This window comes from Oryza glaberrima, chromosome 6, assembly GCF_000147395.1.
Source record: "Oryza glaberrima chromosome 6, OglaRS2, whole genome shotgun sequence".
Classification (NCBI taxonomy): domain Eukaryota; kingdom Viridiplantae; phylum Streptophyta; class Magnoliopsida; order Poales; family Poaceae; genus Oryza; species Oryza glaberrima.
In genome coordinates, this window is record NC_068331.1 from 25,136,840 (window position 1) to 25,159,150 (window position 22,311).

Here is a 22,311-nt window from a genome sequence, read left to right on the forward strand (position 1 = left end):
CCATTGGGCAAGATTACGTTGCCTGTGACTTTCGGCCAAGCTAACAACTTCCGAACGGAGCAGATCACCTTTGATGTCGCTGAACTCGATACAGCTTATAACGCCATCATCAGGAGAACTACACTTGCGAAGTTTATGGCCGCATCTCACTACGCGTATCAAGTGCTCAAGATGCCGGGACCGAAGGGAACAATCACTATTCAAGGGAATGCAAAGCTGGCGGTGCAATGCGACAAACGGAGCCTCGACATGGTCGAGCAAACGCCCAGTCCACCCGCCACGACTGAGCCACCCAAGAAAGTGAGCAAGACAAACAAGACGCCGAAACCGGACGGCGCAATCAAGATCGTTCCACTCTCCAGTGCCAACCCCGACAAGACCGTCAGATCGGGGCAACACTAAGCGAGAAATAGGAACTCACGCTCATCACCTTCCTCCGCGACAATGCTGACGTGTTCGCTTGGCAGCCGTCCGACATGCCGGGGGTCCCCAGGGAGGTGATTGAGTACAAACTCATGGTGCGACCCGATGCTAAGCCAGTAAAGCAAAGACTGCGGAGATTTGCACCAGACCGAAAACAAGCCATACGAGAAGAGGTCGACAAACTTCTCAAAGCTGGCTTCATCCAGAGTGGCTAGCCAATCCAGTCATGGTGCGGAAGGCCAACGGGAAATGGAGAATATGCGTCGACTTCACCGACCTCAACAAGGCGTGTCCCAAGGATCACTTCCCTCTTCCTCGAATAGATCAACTGGTGGATTCAACAGCCGGCTGTGAGCTGTTGAGCTTTCTCGACGCTTACTCTGGCTACCACCAAATCAGCATGGCAAAAGAGGATGAAGAGAAGACAACATTCATCATGCCATTCGGGGTATTTTGCTATGTTAAGATGCCGTTCTGACTGATAACCGCAGGGAATACTTTCCAGCGTACGGTCCAGGGCGCACTTAGCGACTAGCTCGGCAACAATGTCGAGGCATACATTGATGACATCGTTGTCAAGACCAAGACAAGCGACTCACTGATTGACGATCTGCGGGAAACGTTCGACAACCTCCGACGATATCACCGCATGCTCAATCCAGAGAAGTGCACGTTCGGAGTACCGTCGGGCAAGTTGCTCGGATTCCTTGTCTCCGGCAGAGGAATAGAAGCAAATCCCGAGAAGATCAAGGCAATCGAGAACATGAAGTCGCCCACAACACTCAAGGAAGTACAAAAGCTAACCGGATGCATGGCATCACTGAGCAGATTCGTCGCTAGGATGGGAGAACGAGGGCAACCTTTCTTCGCTCTGCTGAAGAAACAAGACAAATTTGTATGGACACAGGAAGCCGAAGAGGCATTCGTTGCACTCAAGCGCTACCTATCAAACCCCCTGTACTTGTTGCTCCCGAACCTAATGAAGAATTATTCCTCTATATTGCCGCCACGCCATATTCCGTTAGCACCTTCATTGTTGTCGAGAGAGAGAAAGTACAACGACCAGTCTATTACGTCAGCAAAGCTCTCCACGACGCAAAGACAAAATATCCACAGATCCAAAAGCTGCTTTATGTGGTCATCATGACATCAAGGAAGCTACGCCACTACTTTCAAGCCCACAGAGTCACAGTTGTCTCTTCCTTCCCGCTCGGTGAAATTGTGATAAACAAAGATCCTGTCGGCCGCATTGCGAAATGGGTAGTCGAGCTGAGCCAGTTTGATGTCCACTTTGTGCCACGAACAGCCATCAAGTCCCAGGTACTCGCCGACTTCGTAGCCGATTGGACTATGCCTGATAACAAATCAGACAACCAAGTTGACAACGAAACTGGACAATGGCGTTCGATGGGTGCACTCAACAGCCAAGGAGCAGGGGCATGATTTATCTTGACGTCTCCTTCCGGAGATCAATTCAAGCACGCAATCCACCTCAACTTCAGGGCGACCAATAACACAGCCGAATACGAGGGACTACTCACCGGGATAAGAGCTGCAGCCGCACTTGGGGTCAAGCGACTGATCGTGAAAGGGGACTCCGAGCTAGTCGCGAACCAGGTGCACAAAGATTATAAATGCTCTAACCCCGAGTTATCCAAGTATCTCGCAGAAGTCAGGAAGCTAGAGAAAAAGTCCGATGGGATCGAGGTCCGACACGTCTACCGCAAGGACAACATCGAGCCAGATGACCTAGTACGACGTGCGTCCAGACGAGAACCGCTCGAGCCCGGCACTTTTCTGGACATCCTGACGAAGCCATCAGTAAAAGAGGTTAGCGGCGAAGTTAGCCCGGCCGCCCCCGACATTAGCTCGGAGGCCACAAAGGCAGAACACGCCGTTGCCGATATCGAGACCACATATGACTGGCGCATCCCACTAATCAAATTCATCAATAGTGAGGAGTTGCCCGAGGACGATACCGAGGCCGAGAAAATAACCCGTAGAGCAAAAATCTACTGTATGGTCGGCAACGATCTATACAAGAAAGCGCCAAACGGGGTACTTCTCAAATGCGTCTCGTCCGACGATGGCAGACACCTCCTCCTTGATATACATGAAGGCATCTGTGGGTCACAGGCCGCCGGTCGGACATTGGTCGGGAAAGCTTTTCGACAAGGGTTTTTCTGGCCAACCGCCCTCAAAGATGCATGCGACATGGTCCAGCGATGTGAAGTCTGTCAATTCCACAGTAAACAAACAAAGCTACCCGCGCAAGCGCTCCAGACTATCCCTCTTACTTGGCCGTTCTCGTGCTGGGGCTAGATATACTCGGGCCATTCCCACGAGGACAGGGCGACTACAGGTTCCTATTCGTGGCGATCGACAAATTCACTAAGTGGATCGAAGCAGTACCCACGGGGAAAATCAAGGCCGACAACGCCATCAAATTCATCAAGGGGATATTTTGCAGACACGGACTACCGCACCGCATCATAACCGACAACGGCTCCCAGTTCATTAGCGCCGATTTTCAGGTTTACTACATCGGGCTGGAAGTCAAGATATGCTTCGCCTCGGTCTCTCACCCTCAAAGCAACGGACAAGTCGAGAGGGCAAACAGCATAGTACTACAAGGGATCAAAACCCGCGTCTACGACAGGCTCATGTCACACGACAAAAAATGGGTCGAAGAACTCCCATCAGTACTATGGGCCATACGCACCACACCGACAACATCTAACAAGGAAACACCCTTCTTCCTCGTGTACGGTTCCGAGGCCATGCTCCCCAGCGAGCTACGACATCAAAGTACACGAGTACAGAAGTATTCCGACGAGGATCAGGAGGAGCAGCGAAACATCGATGTGAATCTACTCGAGGAACATCGCGAACAATTTGCCGTCCGAGCAGCCAATTACCAACAGGCCCACCGCCGTTACCACGAGAAGCGCATCCGAGCACGCATACTTTCGATCGGCGACTACGTCCTCCGACGGGTTCAAAGCCAAGCAGGGCAAAACAAGCTCTCACCCAAATGGGAAGGACTTTACACGATCACACAAGTCTTGCGGCCAGGCGCATTTAAAATTGCAGACGGCGATGGTCGCGAGTTGACAAATTCTTGGAACATTGACCAACTACGTAAATTCTATGTATGAGTCAATATCATCCATACCTGTAAGACACCTTACAGCATCAATAAAGCCTATTCTTAGGCCCATATTACAATCAAAGTGTTCCTGCCCGATGATCCCTTACCCAGATGACACCTAGCGTTGAAACCTATCCTCATGTCCCTTTACGCCGTCTTGACAAGGCCTCCGAGGAACCTAAGAGATCTTCGGCTAGGGACGCCCAAAGCCGATAAGGCCTTGTCAGATCCTGTAGAGACGAAAGTCCATGTAAGACCTGGTAGTGTAAGAGTTCTCGCCGTGCGTATTAACCAAGCCGTGTAATCGGAAATTAAATTTCCAACTTCATGGCTGGGGGCTAGGATCAGTGAATATTCAACCAAGGCAGGTCAAAGGTCCAGGAGCCTTATCCTCCGAGAAAACTGCTCCGACGACAAGGCTGGGGGCTAGGGAGAGTGTACGACTCAAACGGCTGACTAAAGTCGTGAACTGAGGACACACTCTTACACACGATATCCGGAGTAAGAAAGATTTTCTAAAGATAGATTTCTTTTCTATTTCACAAAATACTCCTTACAATTCTTACACAAGTCTAAGGCTATATTACACTTTTCCCTAAGATATCTATCACAGGGTACAAAGACTACCAGGAAGGCCAACGTCAGTCCATAGATTGGAAGACCTTCTCCGCCAACGGCACCATCGACTTCGCCAGGTGGTCTATCTCCGCCGGAGTCCTCTGAGAACGAGCAAAACCCTCACGGAGAAAATCGATGTCCAGTCGCGGGCGATGATCTCGTAGGCAGGCCAACACGTGCCTACCGGCATATCGGCTCGATCGACAACACTCCTGCTTCAAGGCTTCGTCGATGCGCTTGCCGACGCTATTGAGTTGAGCACAGGCCCCATTCAGCCACGAGATGTATCCGGCCGAGACTCCTCGGGATCCCCACGGGGTACTCAAAGCTCTCTACAGACCTTGGCCATGGACGTGCAGCAACTCTTCAAGTACGAGTTGAACCACACCTCACGACCTCAGAGCGTTTCCACAGCTTGCTCCTTCTTTACTGCCAGCATTGTTCTCTCGAGTTCCGCTACTTCAAATTTCGTCTTCCAATATTGGATACGATGATCTTGCCCAGCAAGAGCACTCTCGAGATCTGTTCAATGTGGGAACAACTAAGTCAAGTTTCACTTCTCTTTCGAGAACACGGCCGATCTGGTCGGAGGAGCAAAAAGGGACGAAGGGACCATTAACCTAAAGAAGTCGTCGCCATCTCTGTTCTCGTAGCCAAGATCTGGTCTACATTGTCCGGCGACGCATGTGGTTCAAACGCAAGAGCCGGAATGATCGCCAGTGACTCAGGCTGCCCACGCTGCTGGACATCCTCATCATCAACATCTCTACAAGGACAAAAAGTACTCAAGATCAAAATGCAAGAGAAAGCTAGGGTAATGACTACACGCACAAAGGCGGTTGAAACCCATTGAAGTTTTACACAGCATATCTAAGGAGTACAAGAGATCCTACTCTTCAAAAAGGGGGAGAACATATTCCCTCAGGTCACCGACTTCTTCCATCACCTCCTTACGCGTGCCGCTAGCCGCCCCCTGATCCAAGATCTCGCGCAGATCGAGTTCAGGATGTGCCAGCCTCACACACGCAAGGACGTGGCACGCCCCGCTATAGATCCCGTTGGACGTCTCCTCTCCGATCCTAGCCGCATGCGTGGAGGGAATCTCCTTCATCGCCGCCGCCAGCTCCACTAGAGAAGATGTCAGCGAGAACTCATCGGGATTCGCCGGGATGGTAGACTTGATGCCGCACTCCCCGGCGAGCTGGTGCAGACCAGTATAGGTGACTCACAACGAGCCACGGATTTCCGACAAATTCTTCCCGAGCTCCGACATGCGGTGCTCGAGCCCCTGCCGTTGTCGCTCGTTGCCGGCCACCAACTCCCTCATCTTCTTGAGGTCTTCACGAGCTTCCACCAACTCGTGTGCCAGCCGGTCGGCGTGCTCGTTTGCCGATGCCGCTGCCGACCTCGCCTCCGCAATCTCGCGACCAATGCCGCGAGCACCAGCTTCGAGGAGACGCCCCATTTCGACCTAGAGCTCCTCCCAGGTGAGGACGACAGCCGGTGGACCACGACCAGCCGCGGGATCGCTGGCTGGGCCGCTTGGTGTCACCTCGCGGCTCCCGGGCGCAAGCACGACTTCCGTCGAGGCTACAGCGGGAGACGCGCCGGAAGTCCCTCCGGACTTGTCCTGCACCGCCTTCGCCTGCGCCGCCCTATGAGACAGCTATGGTTCAGACAACGCTCGAACAAAATCACGAAAACGTAAACTCATCCACTTACTTCTCGCCAAGTGTCACAAGTCGCTGCTGTCGTGGAGGCGGGGGAGACGCGTCCGAGGCCTGGAGAACAGTTGATGCGAAGTAAGGCGAAATTGTTCTGGCTGTATGATCAGACAACAGGATAGCTTACCGAGGGGGTGGATGCCTTGCGACGATGTCCGCTTACAGAGGAGAACTTCCTCCCCTTTGCTGGAACATTGCCACCACTCGTGGTAGCAGCAGCAGCAGCATCGGACGCCTCCTTGGCGACCTTCTCTTTCAATGACGCCGCCACTTGATGGTCCGCCAGCGGCCCGATGATGTCAGTCAGAGGAAGAGCTTACGCTTTATAAAGTCACAAAGCGATCTCGGAAGAAAAATGCAGAATGACTACTGAGTACACTTACATTGATGGCGTCATCGCGTTCGGCCCCCTCTTCTCGCAAAGGGGAACGGGGACATTACTCGCCGTTGTCGGGCCACTGATCATCACCTGACCGACACGACGTCCCACGGCTTCGCTGCTCAGACCTATGAATCGAGAACCAAATTTCGATAAGCTAGGAGGAACGCGCACATAAGCATATCAGGATAAATGCGAGAAAGATACCCCGAGGAGAAACCTGGGTCGCGTCCTCCGGTCCAGAATAGTCAAAGGCTGGGTGGGCTCAAGCCTGGAGCGGCTGGATCCGTCTACCAATGAAGTCAGCAGCGACTTCATACCCCGACAAACCTCGCACTCGGAGATCGTCGACGACATCGATGAACGACTGAAGAGAGGGGGTCAAAGGGGGTTTTGCGGTCCAAGATGAAATCTTGTCTAGTTGTTGCTCGGGAACAACGAAGACAGGATCCGAATCTTTTATCTGAAGATAGAACCACCTCGTCCGCCATTTGTTGCGAGAGGAGGGACACTGGAAGGGGATATAACGCGACTTCAGGCCATCCCGAAGTCGGAATCCAACACATCCAGATACCCTGTTGGATTCCATCCAACGCAACTCGTAGTAGAAGCAGAAGAGATCGAGAAAGGGTTCTACCCCAATGTAGGCCTCACAAAGATGTGAAAAAATACTAAGGAAGGCTATAGAATTGGGGTTCAGATGGAGCAAAGAAAGACCATAGAAGTTCAAAACCAAGAGAAGAAATTCGAAAGGTGGAGGGAGAAAACCGCAGAGAATGTAGTCCTCGATCGCAACCATGCGACCTAAGACAGGCTGGGGTTCAGTACCTCCTGCTTCCCTTTCCATGGTTCCACGACCGGGAAGGGCGCCGTCCTCCTGAAGCTTCTTCAGCGACGCGCTGGTGGAGGATGATTTGCCGAGATCCATCGCCAATCAGAGATCGCCGGAGAAAGGGCTGAGGTCGATGAGCTAGGGTTTTTTGTGGGAGTGGAGAAGATGAAGAACGCTTGCGGGCGGGACGTTTTCTTCACAATAGGCGAACTTCAAAATGGATCCCCAACATTCCTTTAAATAGGCGCACTACTGACGGTGCGAATTCCAAGGAAAGGAGAGAGATGGCCGCCGGAAATTTCTGGGCCCGTTACGCGCGGCAGTTTTTTGGACTTCAATTTAAATTCACTCGTGACGTTGAGCTTCACATGGTGTTCTCGACTACGTCCTGTCTCCACAGTTCTTGCACCGGGAACGACAACAACCTCGACACGAGAAGTCACGAATGGTTACACGAGTTCATTTAAGCAGAAGTCGGGGGCTACTGTCAGGGTTGCAGGTTAGGTATACCCTTTACCTTTCGATATACGTTACATATCGGTATGGCATGCCCACGCGCATACGGATACTCTCTGCATACACTAAGGAAATCCTTCACGGAGTCTACGGACGAAAAGAGTCCTACTCGGACAAGACTGGGTCGTCAATGTATCGTGTAGGGTCTAATGTCTCCGAGTTCTACTTGGAAACCGCCTGACCTGCGATATAAAAGGGACCTCTTGAGGAGGACCTAGGGCATCAAATCTCAGAGCCAACACAACCCCCACAGCCTCCAAAGTCGGAGCCTGCAGGAGCCAAATCGCCGGGGATCTAGTCGAACCAACTTGACTACGATCTCGCCGGATCCATCGAGTTCCATTGTTCCCTTTGTAACCTGTGTTTTCCATCATATAATCACACATCAACTGAATTAGGGCTATTACCTATTAGGGGGCCTGAACCAGTATAATCTTCGTCTTTTGTTTGCTTGATGTCGTATTACGTGGACCCTTGTACCAATGTACCCCAATACCCTCTATATCCGGTCTACGGGTATTACCCGTCGACATTACACATTTGCAAAAAAAATGATTAAAACGATTTATCAAACGTGTGTCTAAAAGTTACCAGTGTCATCTATGAAAAAAAACAGAATGAGCATTAAGTGGGATATGCTTATCTTTCTTATTAAATATTTATGAACTTCAAAGAGTAGTTATTTTTTAGACGACACACGAAGATAAAGGGACGTCCTTTCGAGGGATAAATACACTTTCCCTCGCATTACTACTACTACTACTACAAAAGCCTTTCTTTCCATGAGCTGAATTAATTTCTTGCGGCCATGTCAACGTTTTCCATGTTGATGCACTATGTGTTCAAGTTTCAACGTTGGACCGGCCAGCCTATTATCAGTTTGGCACGTGTCAACGCTAGCTAGCCCACGTACGCATGTAACGCATGCATGGACGACATATCTGGAAGGAAAGAAGAACAAAAAAAAAATCCAGCCACAGTTTGATCAGATGACGTTGCGAGTGGTCCACGGGCCATGGTCAACCGCGACGACCAAGCTGGCGCAAGTGACTTTTCGATGTCAAAGTCAAAACTCACGCCGCCCACGAGCACCGACAGATTTCACACAAATGGCTTAGCTTTTTGCCCATTCAATTCCAGAGAGTTCTGGTTCGATCGATGTTAATTGACACATTCTCTTCTTCCATCCCAGGTCCCCATCGTTTGGCTTATTTCCTAATAAGCCAAAACGGCTTATTAGGAAATAAAAATGAATTTGTGGGTAGAACTTTTATAAATGTGTTATTTGTGACTTAAAAGCCAATGTTGAAAAAGAAACTACGTTGAAAATATCTCAAAATTAAGCTTAAAAATTCAAATTTTGGCTTTTTCTTTGGCTTATTAGGCCATCCAATGGGAGCCCCAGATTCGTTTAATTAGGTTATTGGATAGATTGCTGTTTTGAACAAAATGAAAGAACATAATTAGATATATCGAACTTATATCTATTATCTTAAAAAAACTTGATGTTTTTCTGGTTCACACAGGTGAACACAACCACCTTCTTCCATCGCATTCGCTGTAATTAAATGGCAATGGAAGCTTAAGCCATACTCTAGCTTGGTGGATCGGTCAGCTGCAGCTGCTAGCTTTTGTCTTCCAAAGTAGTGGCTATTGTTTTCGAAATTACCAAATCAAATTGAAATCGGAACTTCGTGAGTTCTGGGGTTATATCACTTATCATCAGCGGAACTGACACATACTTTTATCTCACGCGAGTTCATGCGCGTCACGTCGAAAACGAGTGGCAAAACCACTAGCAGCAGTAGATCAGACCAGAATCAGATGGGATCCCATTACCGGCAATAAGCAGAACAGATCAGATGCTGCTGGTCATGGTCGAAGCAGCCGTCCGGTGCGGCGGCGGCGGTGGCCGTCGTGGTCACCCGCGCATGGACGCACCGGGGGGGTTGCGGGTCAGACTCGGCGATCGGATCCAGCCGCGCGCGTGCAGGCGCGCACTGACGCCGCCTCCCGGTAAATTCGGCGGCCGCCGGCACGCGCGCGTCGTGGAGCGGCGGCGGCGGCGGCGGAGGGGGGCGGCTCGCCTGACGGCTACCGCTCGCTCGGCCTGTCAAGCACCATTTTTTCGCCGGCCCAAACATGAGGCCCATCAAACAGGTCAAAAGCACGTGAATTGTTGGGAGGCCGAACAACACGGAGGCCCATTAATTTCAACGGCCCAGTTCCTAAGGCCGTTCTGGACTTGAAAGGAATTCTTTTGAACGAAATAAAACGAAAAATTTTCGTCCGACTTCAAAGGAATAAGTTCACTTTGGGTCCCTCTACTTGTTGCTCGGTCCGATTTTTGTCCCTTGGTCGCAAAACCGGGTACAAAGGGTCCCCCAAGTTACAAAACCGTGCAAAAAAGATCCCTCGGCAGTATTGCGCCCGGTTTTGGATGACGTGGCGCCTACGTGGCTCCCTTTGACTAGGTCCTCGTCCCACGTGGCATTGACGTGGCGCTTACGTGACAATTGGATCCTTGGAAAATAATAAAAAACCGTGGGACCCACCTGTCAGCTACACAAAAATAATAAAAAAGGTGGGACCCATGTGGTCCCACATGTCAGCCTCCCTCTTCTCTCTATCCCCCCTTTCTCCCTCTCCCGTACACAACAAGAAGGGCAAGCGGCGGCGCAGAGGGGGTGGCGGGCGGAGTGACGCGGGCGAAGGGGCGGCGGGCGATGGGCGGTGGGTGCAAGGGCGGCGGCGCAGAGGGGGTGGCGGGCGGCGGGGCGGCGGGCGGTGGATGGAGGGGCGGCGGGCGATGGGCGGTGGGTGCAAGGGCGGCGGCGCAGAGGGGGTGGCGGGCAGCGCGGCGGCGCAGAGGGGTTGGCGGGCGGCGGGCGGAGGGCAGAGGGGTGGCGGGCGGTGGGCGAAAGGACGGCGGGCGGCGGGCGGAGCAGAGGGACCGTTGGTGGAAGTGGAGTGGTGGCCGGTGGTGGGCGGAGCGACGGTGCCATGGCGGCGGGAGGGCGGAAGAGGAGCGGCGACTCGCTGCCCCGCCTCGCTCACCCGTTCTCGACATCGATGCGGCCATCTCCGCCCCTCCACCACCGCCGACGCCCTCCCCCCTACCGCCGACCCCTCCCCGTCCACTAGGGCTCGCTCGCAGGTGCAGCTAGGGGGTGGAGACGGTCGCTGGCCGCCGTTCGCTGTGCACCTCTTTCTCCGCCCGTCGCCGTCGAGCCCTACCCACGGCTCCTCGCCGTCGAGCTTCACCGGATTGCAGAGGGAGTAGACGGGGATGCCGACTAGCGTGGAGAGGCCGGCGAGCCGCCGCTACTCTTTCGCCCTCCCATCGGCCGCCGACCCCCACGCACCGCCGCTCCTCTCCCTCCCTCCCGTCGGCCGGCTCGCGCTGCCTCTTCTTCCACCGGCCTCCCCGACGAGCTCGCCTCCTCCCTCGCAGCGCTCTCGTCACGCCACCCGCCGCCCGTCATCGCTCCGCCTCCACCCGCCGCCCCTCTGCTCTGCCCTCCGCCTGCCGCCTGCCATCCCTCCGCCCACCGCCCGTCGCCGTCGCTCCGTCCACCGCCCGCTGGCCGCTGCTGCTCGTCCTTCTGCTTGCCGTGTAGGGGAGAGAGAGGGGATAGAGAGAAGAGGGAGGCTGACATGTGGGACCACATGGGTCCCACCTTTTTTTAATTTTTTTTGTGTAGCTGACATGTGGGTCCCACGGTTTTTAATTATTTTCCCGAAATCCAATTGCCACGTAAGCGCCACGTCAATGCCACGTGGGACGATAACCTAGTCAAAAGGAGTCATGTAGGCGCCACGTCAACCAAAACCGGGCACAATACTGCCGAGGGACCTCTTTTGCACGGTTTTGTAACTTGGGGGACCCTTCATACCTGGTTTTGCGACCAAGGGACGAAAATCGGACTGGGCAACAAATAGAGGGACCCAAAGTGAACTTATTCCGACTTCAAAGGAATAAGTCTATTAGGCATGTGTAGTGTTCTGTTTTGCTGTTGTTAGCTGTAGAAAGAGAAACGCATGTGTGCTAACACACCGTCGTCATCGGGTCTGTTCGGCTGGCATTTTCTATAGCTGCATGGCAGCAGGGGCGGACCCAGAAATAGGTCAAGGCCTGGACCGCCCCATGGGATTTTTGGCCCAACACAAAGTTTACATGGTTGAAAGGAGGCAAAATAGACTTATTCCTTATAAAAATGCATATATCTCATTGGGCCTTTTATCCTAGGCCCTAGGCCGTGGACCAGCTTGCCCAGGGCTTGGGTCTGCCCCTTCATGGCAGCTAGCTACAGCCACAGCACTGCCTCAGGAATGACAGCCATCAGGGCCATCGTCTTGCTGACCGATTGACGAAATCTTTGCAGGAGTACTATATTCGCCACCTCGACGACAACCCCATCAGGCCGTCACCTCCAGCGACGAACGCGAGCACCTTCGCCGCTGCCTCGAAGCTGCCATCGAACGCCGCAACACTTAGGAACATGGAACATAACACATGCGTCATTTGGCTTGTCTCGCCTCCGCTGCTGCCTGCAAGGAGAGAGAGAGCAAGAGAGGAGAGGGAGAGGTTGGACAGGAGAAATGAATGTAACTGACACATGGGGCGCAAGCATCGAGTTAGCAAGTCTAACCACGGTAAACTTATCCGCTTTCAAAATCACCAAAATGAGTTGATTTATAGTGGTTTTATATGTTGAGGGAGGCGTTATACCCAGTTTTACGGTTAAGGTATGCGATTCCATATAGAGGAAGAATTGAGGGCTTAAAGTGAACTTAAAATAGATATAATGGGGGTTATAGTTGGGCCTGAACTCGGCCCACAGTGACAGCACGCAGCCTCGACGGATTCCTCTCTCTCCTCCGCTCCACTTCGTCTCCTCCCCCCGTCTCGCTGCTCTGAGTCGCGTCGCGTCTCCCTCCCGCGCGACGGATCCGAGAGCCCTAAACCCTAGAACTCCCTCGCCCTCGCGTCGGCGCCATGGAGGACGAGGAGATGGAGAAGAAGGTGCAGCAGTACCTGCAGCGGAAGGGGTTCCGCCTCACCGAGCTCGCGCTGCAGGAGGAGCGCAACCGCATCTCCACCTCCTCCGTCTCCGACGTCGCGCTCGCCAGGTACACCTGCTCGCCGCCGGGCCCTTCCCAATCTCCTCTCCTCTCCTCCGCCAGCTAGCTGGGCGAGCCCCCCTAACTCTGCCCCGTTGCGACTCGGACCTCTCGGATCGAGGAAACCTAGGTAGTGGATTTTGTGCAATTTTGTCCAGCTCGCTTTTGGGCATCGAGGTGCCATATCACACGTGCCCGTGATTGGGTTGCGGGTGCGAGTTTTTCCGCACGAGGAAATAGTTTGCGGCATTTTTGGAGAGCTAAAAGTTGCTTGATTGAGGGTTGGGAATTGCTTTGTGGACGTAGCAATGAGTAGCACCAATTTTGAACGATGAACTCTCTACTGGTAATTCCCATGATGATAAGGACATTTCAGGGCAGTATGCAGCTTATGCTTGATAATGGGTTAAGTAGTGTCCGTAGATGGTTCTACTGCACTTATATCTAGATTGTAGTTAATACCTCAAGTGATTAAACTGATTTTTGGGTTACTAAGATGCCACTTTATAACCCTTTTTTTCCAGATTACAGTAATTAAAACTAAATTTTCTTGTCATATACTGAGAAAACTTTAATATTATGGAAGTATGCTTTGTTGATAAATTTAGTCATACTATTTTCATATATTGAAGACCAGATATACTAGACAATATCTCTGTTCATAAGTAATGTGGTTTGACTGTATGTATTATGCGACGTCACCTTTTGTTTTGATTGGAGAGAGTAATTCTTCCATCTTTTCTGTCTTTTTTTGTCAGCTTCCAATAGTTGTGGCATCCATTATTTCACAATAATTCTGGCTATGGTTTATTTTTCTTATAATCCTACCGACTAATGCCTTTTGGTTGCATTATCTTCTGCAATGATAGGTCGGAAAATGATCCGGCAAGATACTATGATGGTTATAGTAAACTAAGAACATGGGCATACAGTTCTCTCGATCAGTACAAGGTGTGCTACACATACATAGATTGGACTTCACCTTTTGATCTTGCAGTACATTTTATTGTGCTTCACAATCAAACATCGTTAGCTAAAATTATGAGTGATTTCTAACTGTCCATTTGTTACATAGTCTTTCTTTAATGAGTGATTTCATGTTATTTATGGATAATTACTTTCATGTTTGCATGCTAGCTTCAGATGGAACACTTTTAGGATTATATTGTCATAAACCAAAGCTTCTAGAATTATACTTTATTGCCTGCATGCTAACTTCTGATGGAGTGCTTTCCTAGCAACTCTTTGTGTTCTCTGCATGCATTCACAATATGGGCCATTTTACAAAGCTAAAGTACCTGTCCAGATTCATAACTAAAATTTGCTATATTTTGGGACAGAGTACTATATCATAAACACTGAATAAATTTTTGCCTCCGACGGACATGTTAATATTAGATTTCAATTTGTGCATATTTCTGTTGTTAAATTTGGTTATATGTATACTATGTTTCTGAATTTTCATCCCTTTTTTGTAGCATGAATTACTCCGTGTCCTTTACCCAGTGTTTATCCATTCCTTCATGGATCTAGTGGCAGAGGGACATACACAGGAAGGTATTGTTAGTTGGCAGATAGATTAGATAAACCCTCTTTGTCATGTCATGTCATGTTTTCTTTTAGTTTATTCTGGGCAATTTCTTTCCTTGCGGGCCCTGCAGCTCGGTCCTTTTTCCACACGTTCCGTGAAGACCATGAACTGATGCATTCTAGGGATCTCCAGAAACTGGAAGGCATTCTTTCTCCTTCACATTTGGAGGTCAACACTTTTAGTTCTCTTACATTGTAACATTCTGTTCTTATTGAAGATCTTCATTTATTTATTTGGTTGTATCTTCTCATGATTCATACACTGCGCTTATCATTCTGCATGCTGTATATTTCAGGAAATGGAACTGGCCAGATCTTTAAGGCAAAATCAATTCAGAATTAAGTTATGTGAGGTTGTATCCACATAATAATTTGCTGTATTTCCATTTATCTCTTTGAACTTTGATTCTGAGTTGACCCTTTTAATAATTTAACCAATTTATGAAGACAAAACGTTTTGACAGCTTAATATTTGTTGTTTTGATGATATATCCAGGTGTTTTTGTTTTTTTACCACCCTTTTCAATTTATTGGCTTAGCAATGTTAGAGACCAAGCACAAAATTGGCACCATTTAGTCAGTTAGTCATTACTTACTGTTACTCATTGATCCTGATAGGCAGCTAATGTCAAATAAAAATATGATTATTTTGATTTGTATTGACTGGAACTAGTGGACCTTTTCTTTTCTTTTCGTTTTTGAACTATCCTTGTTATAAGTTTACAGCAAGATCAAGTTTAATGTTCTTCCTGAGAAAAGTTTTCACATTTGATGTTCTTCCACCATTTGAGATAAAAAAGTTTAATGACTTTCCTGAGATAAAGCTTTCATATTTTGTCTCCCAGATAGCTTTTATAATTTCAAATTTCTTGTCTGCTGCAATGTTATTTAAAAAAAAACACATCTCGTGATCCAATTATTGAATTTGGTTGCAGTATTCATATGAGTTACTCCTCCAGTATCTCCAGAAAACACAAGCTCTTGTGGTTCTTGGAATAATAAATGAACGCACAACTTTTGACGGTAACATTCCCCAATATCATTCAGATTAATACCCTAATTTCTGTCATGCATTTTCTCGTTTACACTTCTCTTGTCTACTGTGCCACTTATCCCTGTTCAATATTGGCAGTATCCCCTGGTCAGCCATCTTTAATCTCTGATGACACGGATGTTGTTGCTCTAGTTGGAACAAAGAAGGATTTGGCAAAACAAATAAATCTGAAGGAGGTGCATTGGGGGGTATGGTCTGCATCAGTCTTGTTGACCGCTATTGCCTGTTCTATCTATTTGTTGATGATTTGGATTCAACAGATCGAAACAATCCACACCAATCAGTTATTTGATGGGATTCTATCATTTTCATTGAACTTTTAACTATGCTCAGGCATTTTATTTTTGTAAAATTAAATTCTGGTATGCAGTTGCTTGAAGATTCAGTTGAAGAGCGCATGGAGAAAACACTTTTAGAATCAGATAAAACTGAAGCAGAAAGCAAGGATGCAGATGCCGAAGATAACAATAAGGTACTCTTTATCGTATCGAAGATTTGTTAAGTTTACTACCTATATCCTCAGCCACTGATAGAAGAGCCATCTATTTCTTTTTGTTTGGGCCAGGCTATTAGCAGCTTGTTGTCTTATACTTCCTTAAGCAGTCCATAGAAAATATGCATTGCTTAGCTCCACTCTGCATGTTCCTCTGCTTCCCAGTTTTGAGTCCAAATTGATGTTTCTTAGTATTTTAGCTTCATATTTTTACCTTCTTATTTTTGCTGCAGAGAAAATCTTCGGAAGGTGGAAAGCAGGGAGGTTCTGTTAAAAAGGTCAAAAAAGATAAGATTGCAGGAGCCACAGGGAAAACCAATAAATCCGAAACAAGCATAGTTTCGGTGGCACCTCGTGTGAAACCAGAGCTTACACTTCCAGTGATGTACACTTAAATCCCTTCATATCTCTCTTAGGAAAAATCTAGTTTGGTCGTTTGACTTTGATATCTAGCCTGGTCTCTACCTAAAGTTTTTAAAATTCTCCATCCTGTGGATTTTTCAGGACATAATAAGTTATTTTAAATGGATTCGTCATTCCAACTTAGGACAGTTTTAATTTTAATTTTATTTTCTTTTTTTTTTTGCCCGTTGCGTTTTCCTATCTGTGATATTCTGATTATGTTTCCCATTTTTATGCCAGTCCATATTAACCATGTTTTGCTTCAATTCATGCACCTACTATTCCATTTGTTTTCTTTATGAATTTCTAATCCAGGACAAGGCCAGAACTTATTCAAAGCTGTCCTGTACATACACTATGGACCAACATATATTGTTCAACACAACATGCTTCATTACACATGCTGCTCAATGTTTGTTCTGCTAGTTTTTTCTCTCTCTAAAATTACCTGGTTAAGCCAACTCAAATAGTATGGAAGGTGGAATTGTATCCACCGGCCAATTTTTATTCGTTAGATTGTTGATGACGATTATGTGGACCTGACTCTTTGCCAGTTTGCTTAACTGCAGTACATTTCAACACTTCAAAATTACTTTTTGTAAGACACTGAACAAAGGCATGTTGCCTTTTTTGCTTTTCAAGAAATCAACAAAATTGACCATCCAATCCTCTTAGTCATGCAACTTATTTCTAGGTGGCTCATCTATCTACATTTTTATCTGGGAAGAAGTATTTCAACCTTGGGTTGTAAGAATCTGAGATATATTTATCCTTTTATTTCAGTCCTGTTGAAGTCGAGCAGTCAATTCTTGAGGATTTGCGAAACCGTGCACAGTTGAATAGCCTGGCATTGCCATCTGTTAGCTTCTACACATTCCTTAATACTCATAATGGGTAAATTTCTTTGTGGCTTAATATCTGACACTGCCAATTTGCATCCTTTTCTCTGATCATTATCTGTGGACATAGGCTAAATTGCTCATCAATTTCACATGACGGCTCTTTGGTTGTGGGTGGATTCTCTGACTCATCAGTGAAGGCTAGTCCTTTTTGTCCCTTTTTGGTACTTTGTTCTTATATATGTGATTTCTGTATTATTTTGTAACAGTAAAACTTTGTGTTCACCAGGTTTGGGATATGTCAAAGATTGGCCAACCGCCGAAAACATGTTAGTTGTTCTTCACTACTTAATGTTGTTTGATTCCACCTTGTGTTATGCTGAAATACTTCCATTATGTGCTGAAATGTTTTGATAATTGCCTTAAGTTTACAGAACAACATAGTTTTATTCATTTCATTTAGTTGATGTTACAACTTACAAGTACTGAAATAATTTTGCCATATTAATGCTTGTGTGGATCTGTCATTCAAAAATGTCTTCTCGACCTACCGACATATAATGATTTTTTGTCATACTAGTGCACTAAGTTATGACATAGCAGTATACTTGATTCCATAACCTGTTCAGGAATCAGGACTCTTGAATAGTCTTAGCATGTCAATTACCCTAAGTCCTAACATGAGAGTGTTTTGTTTTATATAATGGTGGTATTTGCTGATTGAAGAAACTTTAATTTTCAGCTAGTCCACAAGGAGAGAATGGACTTTCCCAGGGTGAGCGCACATCAGCATCAGATTATGGAAAAAGACCTTATACATTATTCCAAGGTCATTCTGGACCAGTTTATTCCGCTGCATTTAGCCCATTCGGAGATTTTCTCTTGTCATCATCCTCAGACTCAACAAGTAAAACATCCTTACATTTTGCTTATTTTCATATAGTTTGTTTTCCTTTTCGTTTTTCAACTGAACATATCGTTTTCATATATATTTTTTATTCCTTACAGTTCGACTATGGAGTACCAAGTTGAATGCTAATCTTGTTTGCTACAAAGGACACAACTACCCTGTTTGGGATGTACAAGTATGTGATTAACCTTTTTTTTTTGTGTGTCACATGTGCAAGTGCAACATATCTGTGGTGCTTTTACTTTCATGAACTGTTTAAACGCCTTGTGTTTGTATTGAAAAGAAAAATGATTGTGTGATTCGCATAACTTAAATCAGAATTGAGCTGATCTATGGAAGCTAGTGTACTGATCTCTTAGGCATTACAACCAGTTTTTGAATTACTGGTTGCAGCTTTTGAGACAGACTATGTACAACTATTCTGAGCTTCAAACACAGATCATGTCATAAAATAAGCTTTTGCCATTTGAGTCTGTTGTTTCATCTTGGTATGTTGGCCATTGCTGTTAAATAATGAGACCTTATTAAGGATCCCACTGCCTTCAGTTTTCAATATGTAAATAAAAAATTAGGTGGCAATGGATGCCTCCAGATTATATTGTTCAATCAATATGCATTGCCTGCTATTGCATCAGTGCTTATTTTGGTGCATGAGGTGTGAATATATTACATGAACTTGCGAGGTGGTTGCATTATAATACACAAACTTGTAAAACATTCGTTCCGGTGCACAAACTTGAGGTTTGTGTGAACCAAGGTCAAAAGGGCAAAATATGGCTAATCTTGCTGAGTTGAGTGTTGATTAGGATGCCACGTAAGCATGCATGTTAGGACTATGCCATATACATATGCATGTACTGAGTAAAACATAGAACAAGACATACTGATTGTACAAAGAAAGACATATAGCAAACCGATAAAGGATGCAAGGGATACAAAGGAAGGACAAAGTGGAAACCAAGTACAAGGTTATTTGCAAATATAACATGTATCATGCCCTCCTCACATGTGCACGCCATGTCCTAATGAGCATCCAACTTGGTAATAAGTTGCCATGCCCTTTTGGCCTTGGTTCACACGCACCAGACAAGTTCATGCACCAAAATGAGCGTTTAATAAGTTTATGTGCTGCACCCCCTTGACAGGTTCGTGTACCCCCTTGTGCTCTCCCTTTTTGTAATGTATCCCTAGCCAGTTTTTCATTTTCAATGTTCTGCATGATGGAGTAGTTTTATGGGGTTATGCACCCTGTTAAAAAGCTTATGATCAATTTTTACTGTCCCAACTGCCAAGTTTTCTGATTCTGTTGTTGTAAACATTGTGCTATGATATATGTTGATACATTTGCTTTTTTCTTTTGTCAGTTTAGCCCAGTTGGTCATTATTTTGCTAGCGCTTCTCATGACAGGACTGCTAGAATTTGGTCAATGGATAAAATCCAGCCTTTGCGGATAATGGCTGGACATCTCTCTGATGTTGATGTAAGTGTATTTCTGGTTCAAATCATTTGCTTATATTGGAGCACTTGATGCTGGATAGATGCTTATTCTTTAATGCTTTGTGCTGATGCCTGCATATTCTTACTGAGCTTTATCTACTACATAATATTTGGCTGACAGTGTGTGCAGTGGCATGTTAACTGTAACTACATTGCCACCGGCTCTAGTGACAAAACTGTAAGATTATGGGATGTTCAAACTGGTGAATGTATACGGATGTTCATTGGCCATAGGAGTATGGTTTTATCATTGGCTATGTCTCCTGATGGGCGATACATGGCCTCCGGAGATGAAGATGGAACCATCATGATGTGGGATCTCTCTTCTGGTCGGTGCGTTTCACCACTTGGGGGACACAGCTCTTGTGTGTGGTCACTTGCTTACAGGTAATCATTGTTTGTTGCTGCGGGTAAATAATAGCTTTAATCCACATTGTTTACATATAAGAATCGGCTTAACCGATTCTTTTATCCTTGTTGAGAGAAATTTGAAGGGCTATCTTGTGAGACCTTTTGACAGTGACAGTTTGTTATCCCCTTGAATATCTGGTTTGAATTTTTATTCTTGAAAATAACTAAGAATATCAGTACATATTTCAGAGAGTTATTGCATAGGCATGTCAACCTTGCAGCCCACTCAGTTGTTGGTTTCAATTAGTTTCTTATGAAACCTATTGTTTGAATGAGCCTGTAAATGTGTATTATGCCTTGCTTCCTAAGCTACTTAAGGGCTGCATTTTGATGCCGCCTTTATTCGGAGGACGCTTTCCATAAATGGTGTATACACATTCCTGGACTCTGTTTATGTATGTTCATTTGTTATTCCTTTCAGCGAGAAGTTATAATATGCTGTCCTGTGATGTCATGCAGAGCTCTCTTATTTAACTTGTTCTGCCACTGTTGTAGTTGTGAAGGGGCATTGCTTGCATCTGGATCAGCCGACTGCACTGTGAAACTCTGGGATGTTGCCTCCAGCACGAAGGTCCTTAAGACAGATGATACGTGAGTTAGTTTTGAACTGCTCATAAAGATGCTTTATACATATAAATCATTGCCTTACTCTTGTTTGTAAAATATACTTACAGCTCAACTAACCGGCTGAGGATGCTCAAAACTCTCCGTACAAAATCAACTCCTGTTTATACTCTGCGGGTGAGAATCTCTCGGTCCATGCATTATGTTGCATAAGTTAAGGCTGTTATACTGTATGCAATTTAAATGAAACTGCTTTCTTGATGTTGTAGTTTTCTCGGCGAAATCTTTTATTTGCGGCTGGTGCCCTCTCACTTGGCTCCTAAGCTTCTGTATGTTCTGTAGAATACAACTACCAAACATTCTTTCAGTTTTATCTCAAGTGAAGTTAGTGCCTAGTGAGTAGTGAGCCTGCTTTTAAGGTTAATCTGTAGCACGCGCGTACTGTAATTCGTTCCAATGTTTGTTGTCTTGTGACTTTGTAAGTTGTAACAATCGCCTTATTTAAATCATGTAATTCTTTTTCTGGCGGTGAAAAACCAAAAGGAGGTGATGGGTACTACTGGAAGGAAGAATTATAAAGAGGTAAACAACGTGGCTAATTTTTTTTGTCAGAATTATTGATCTTCGAAAGCATACGGAGTGGATATATATGGTTACTGTTTGTATTACTGTATCTGCATGTTTACTATTTGGGCTTGTGGCCTAGGAGGCTAGGACGCGTCCTTTCGGCTAGCTGCTTGTGTCAAAAGGGTTGAGCAACACACCCACATGGCCTATTTCTTTAGCTATTTCTTTAGCTAGGGATGAAATGCTCTCTAAAAATGCTTTGGCGTGATAATGATAAGTACAATGTATTTGGAAGAAATAATTGAATGCTAGTGATAAATAATCTGAAACAGAGGGAGTGTAACCCAATGTAAGGTAAGTGCTTGGTTAACACAATATCTAGTTATCAACTGCATTAGTGAAGACTGAAGAGTGAAGACCAATCGGCTTAGAGCAAGTACAAATGTACAAGGCTATAAGCTGCTGAAAGCGTGGAGAATGAGAAGAGGAGAGAAGAAAAGCGGCTTCTAAATTTAAAGTCAGATGCAGCACAAGTGTGTATCACAGGTGGACCAATTATTAATGATATAATATATATTTATATAAAATTATTTTATGTGTAGGTTATTAGATTAGTTATAAGATGATGTGTCAATTTTTAGAGCTTATAGTTGACTATTCCGTTAAACTTGCTCTTACATATTACCTTACAATCAGGAGCAAAGGGAAAAAAAGTCTTAATAGGTTAGCATCAGAAAATAGTAATGGATCAAGTGATTTCTGCGCATACCCTTCGCTGCAATACCATTTTTTCTTCTTAAGAAACAGGTTAAAACCCGGCTTTTATATATCTATCTATTTAGCGTAGTCCATCTCATCTCATCAGGACCACAAGCTTTTCTCATCAACATCACAAGAATTCATCTATTATCCAACATGATGTAGGTACCAACATTACTATTGGTAAGATATCTATGCATCCATACAGCTAACTAATTAATGGGGAAATAGCAACACTTTAGATAATAATGGAAAGATAAATTTCCCTACATAACACTACGACTTTTGTAGTTTTAGCATTAAAACACTGCAAAAGTCAATCTTTGGGGCCGGAAAGACACTTTCGAAATATGGATATTTGTCGTTGGACACCAAAACCATTAAAAGTATACATTTTCGGTTGAATAAGAGAGATAGTGTGAGAGGTAAGAAATACCCCTAACCCCACAAGTCAGTC

The 22,311-nt window shown here is 46.1% G+C and overlaps 1 protein-coding gene across 1 annotated transcript; it reads left to right on the forward strand.

Moving 5' to 3' along the window:
• Positions 1-12,532: 12,532 nt before the first annotated feature.
• LOC127776729 (transcription initiation factor TFIID subunit 5) lies at positions 12,533-21,051 on the forward strand. Its single transcript, XM_052303257.1, has 19 exons — positions 12,533-12,776; positions 13,637-13,718; positions 14,246-14,324; positions 14,429-14,526; positions 14,654-14,710; positions 15,293-15,380; positions 15,490-15,599; positions 15,782-15,883; positions 16,138-16,289; positions 17,090-17,200; positions 17,276-17,345; positions 17,435-17,474; positions 17,888-18,052; positions 18,154-18,230; positions 19,420-19,536; positions 19,675-19,940; positions 20,460-20,555; positions 20,639-20,705; positions 20,798-21,051. Exons 1-19 carry the CDS (start codon positions 12,643-12,645, stop codon positions 20,849-20,851), a joined length of 1,965 nt encoding a protein of 654 aa, XP_052159217.1. The 5' UTR covers positions 12,533-12,642; the 3' UTR covers positions 20,852-21,051.
• Positions 21,052-22,311: the final 1,260 nt, after the last annotated feature.

What these genes read in the sequence shown, in the direction of transcription:
- LOC127776729 (XM_052303257.1), top strand. Translation starts at nt 12,643, where the DNA reads ATGGAGGACGAGGAGATGGAGAAGAAGGTGCAGCAGTACCTGCAGCGG. An exon ending in GAGCTTACACTTCCAGTGAT is followed by an intron (nt 16,290 to 17,089) that starts GTACACTTAAAT and finishes CTTTTATTTCAG; the next exon opens with TCCTGTTGAAGTCGAGCAGT. An exon ending in TCTCTGACTCATCAGTGAAG is followed by an intron (nt 17,346 to 17,434) that starts GCTAGTCCTTTT and finishes TGTGTTCACCAG; the next exon opens with GTTTGGGATATGTCAAAGAT.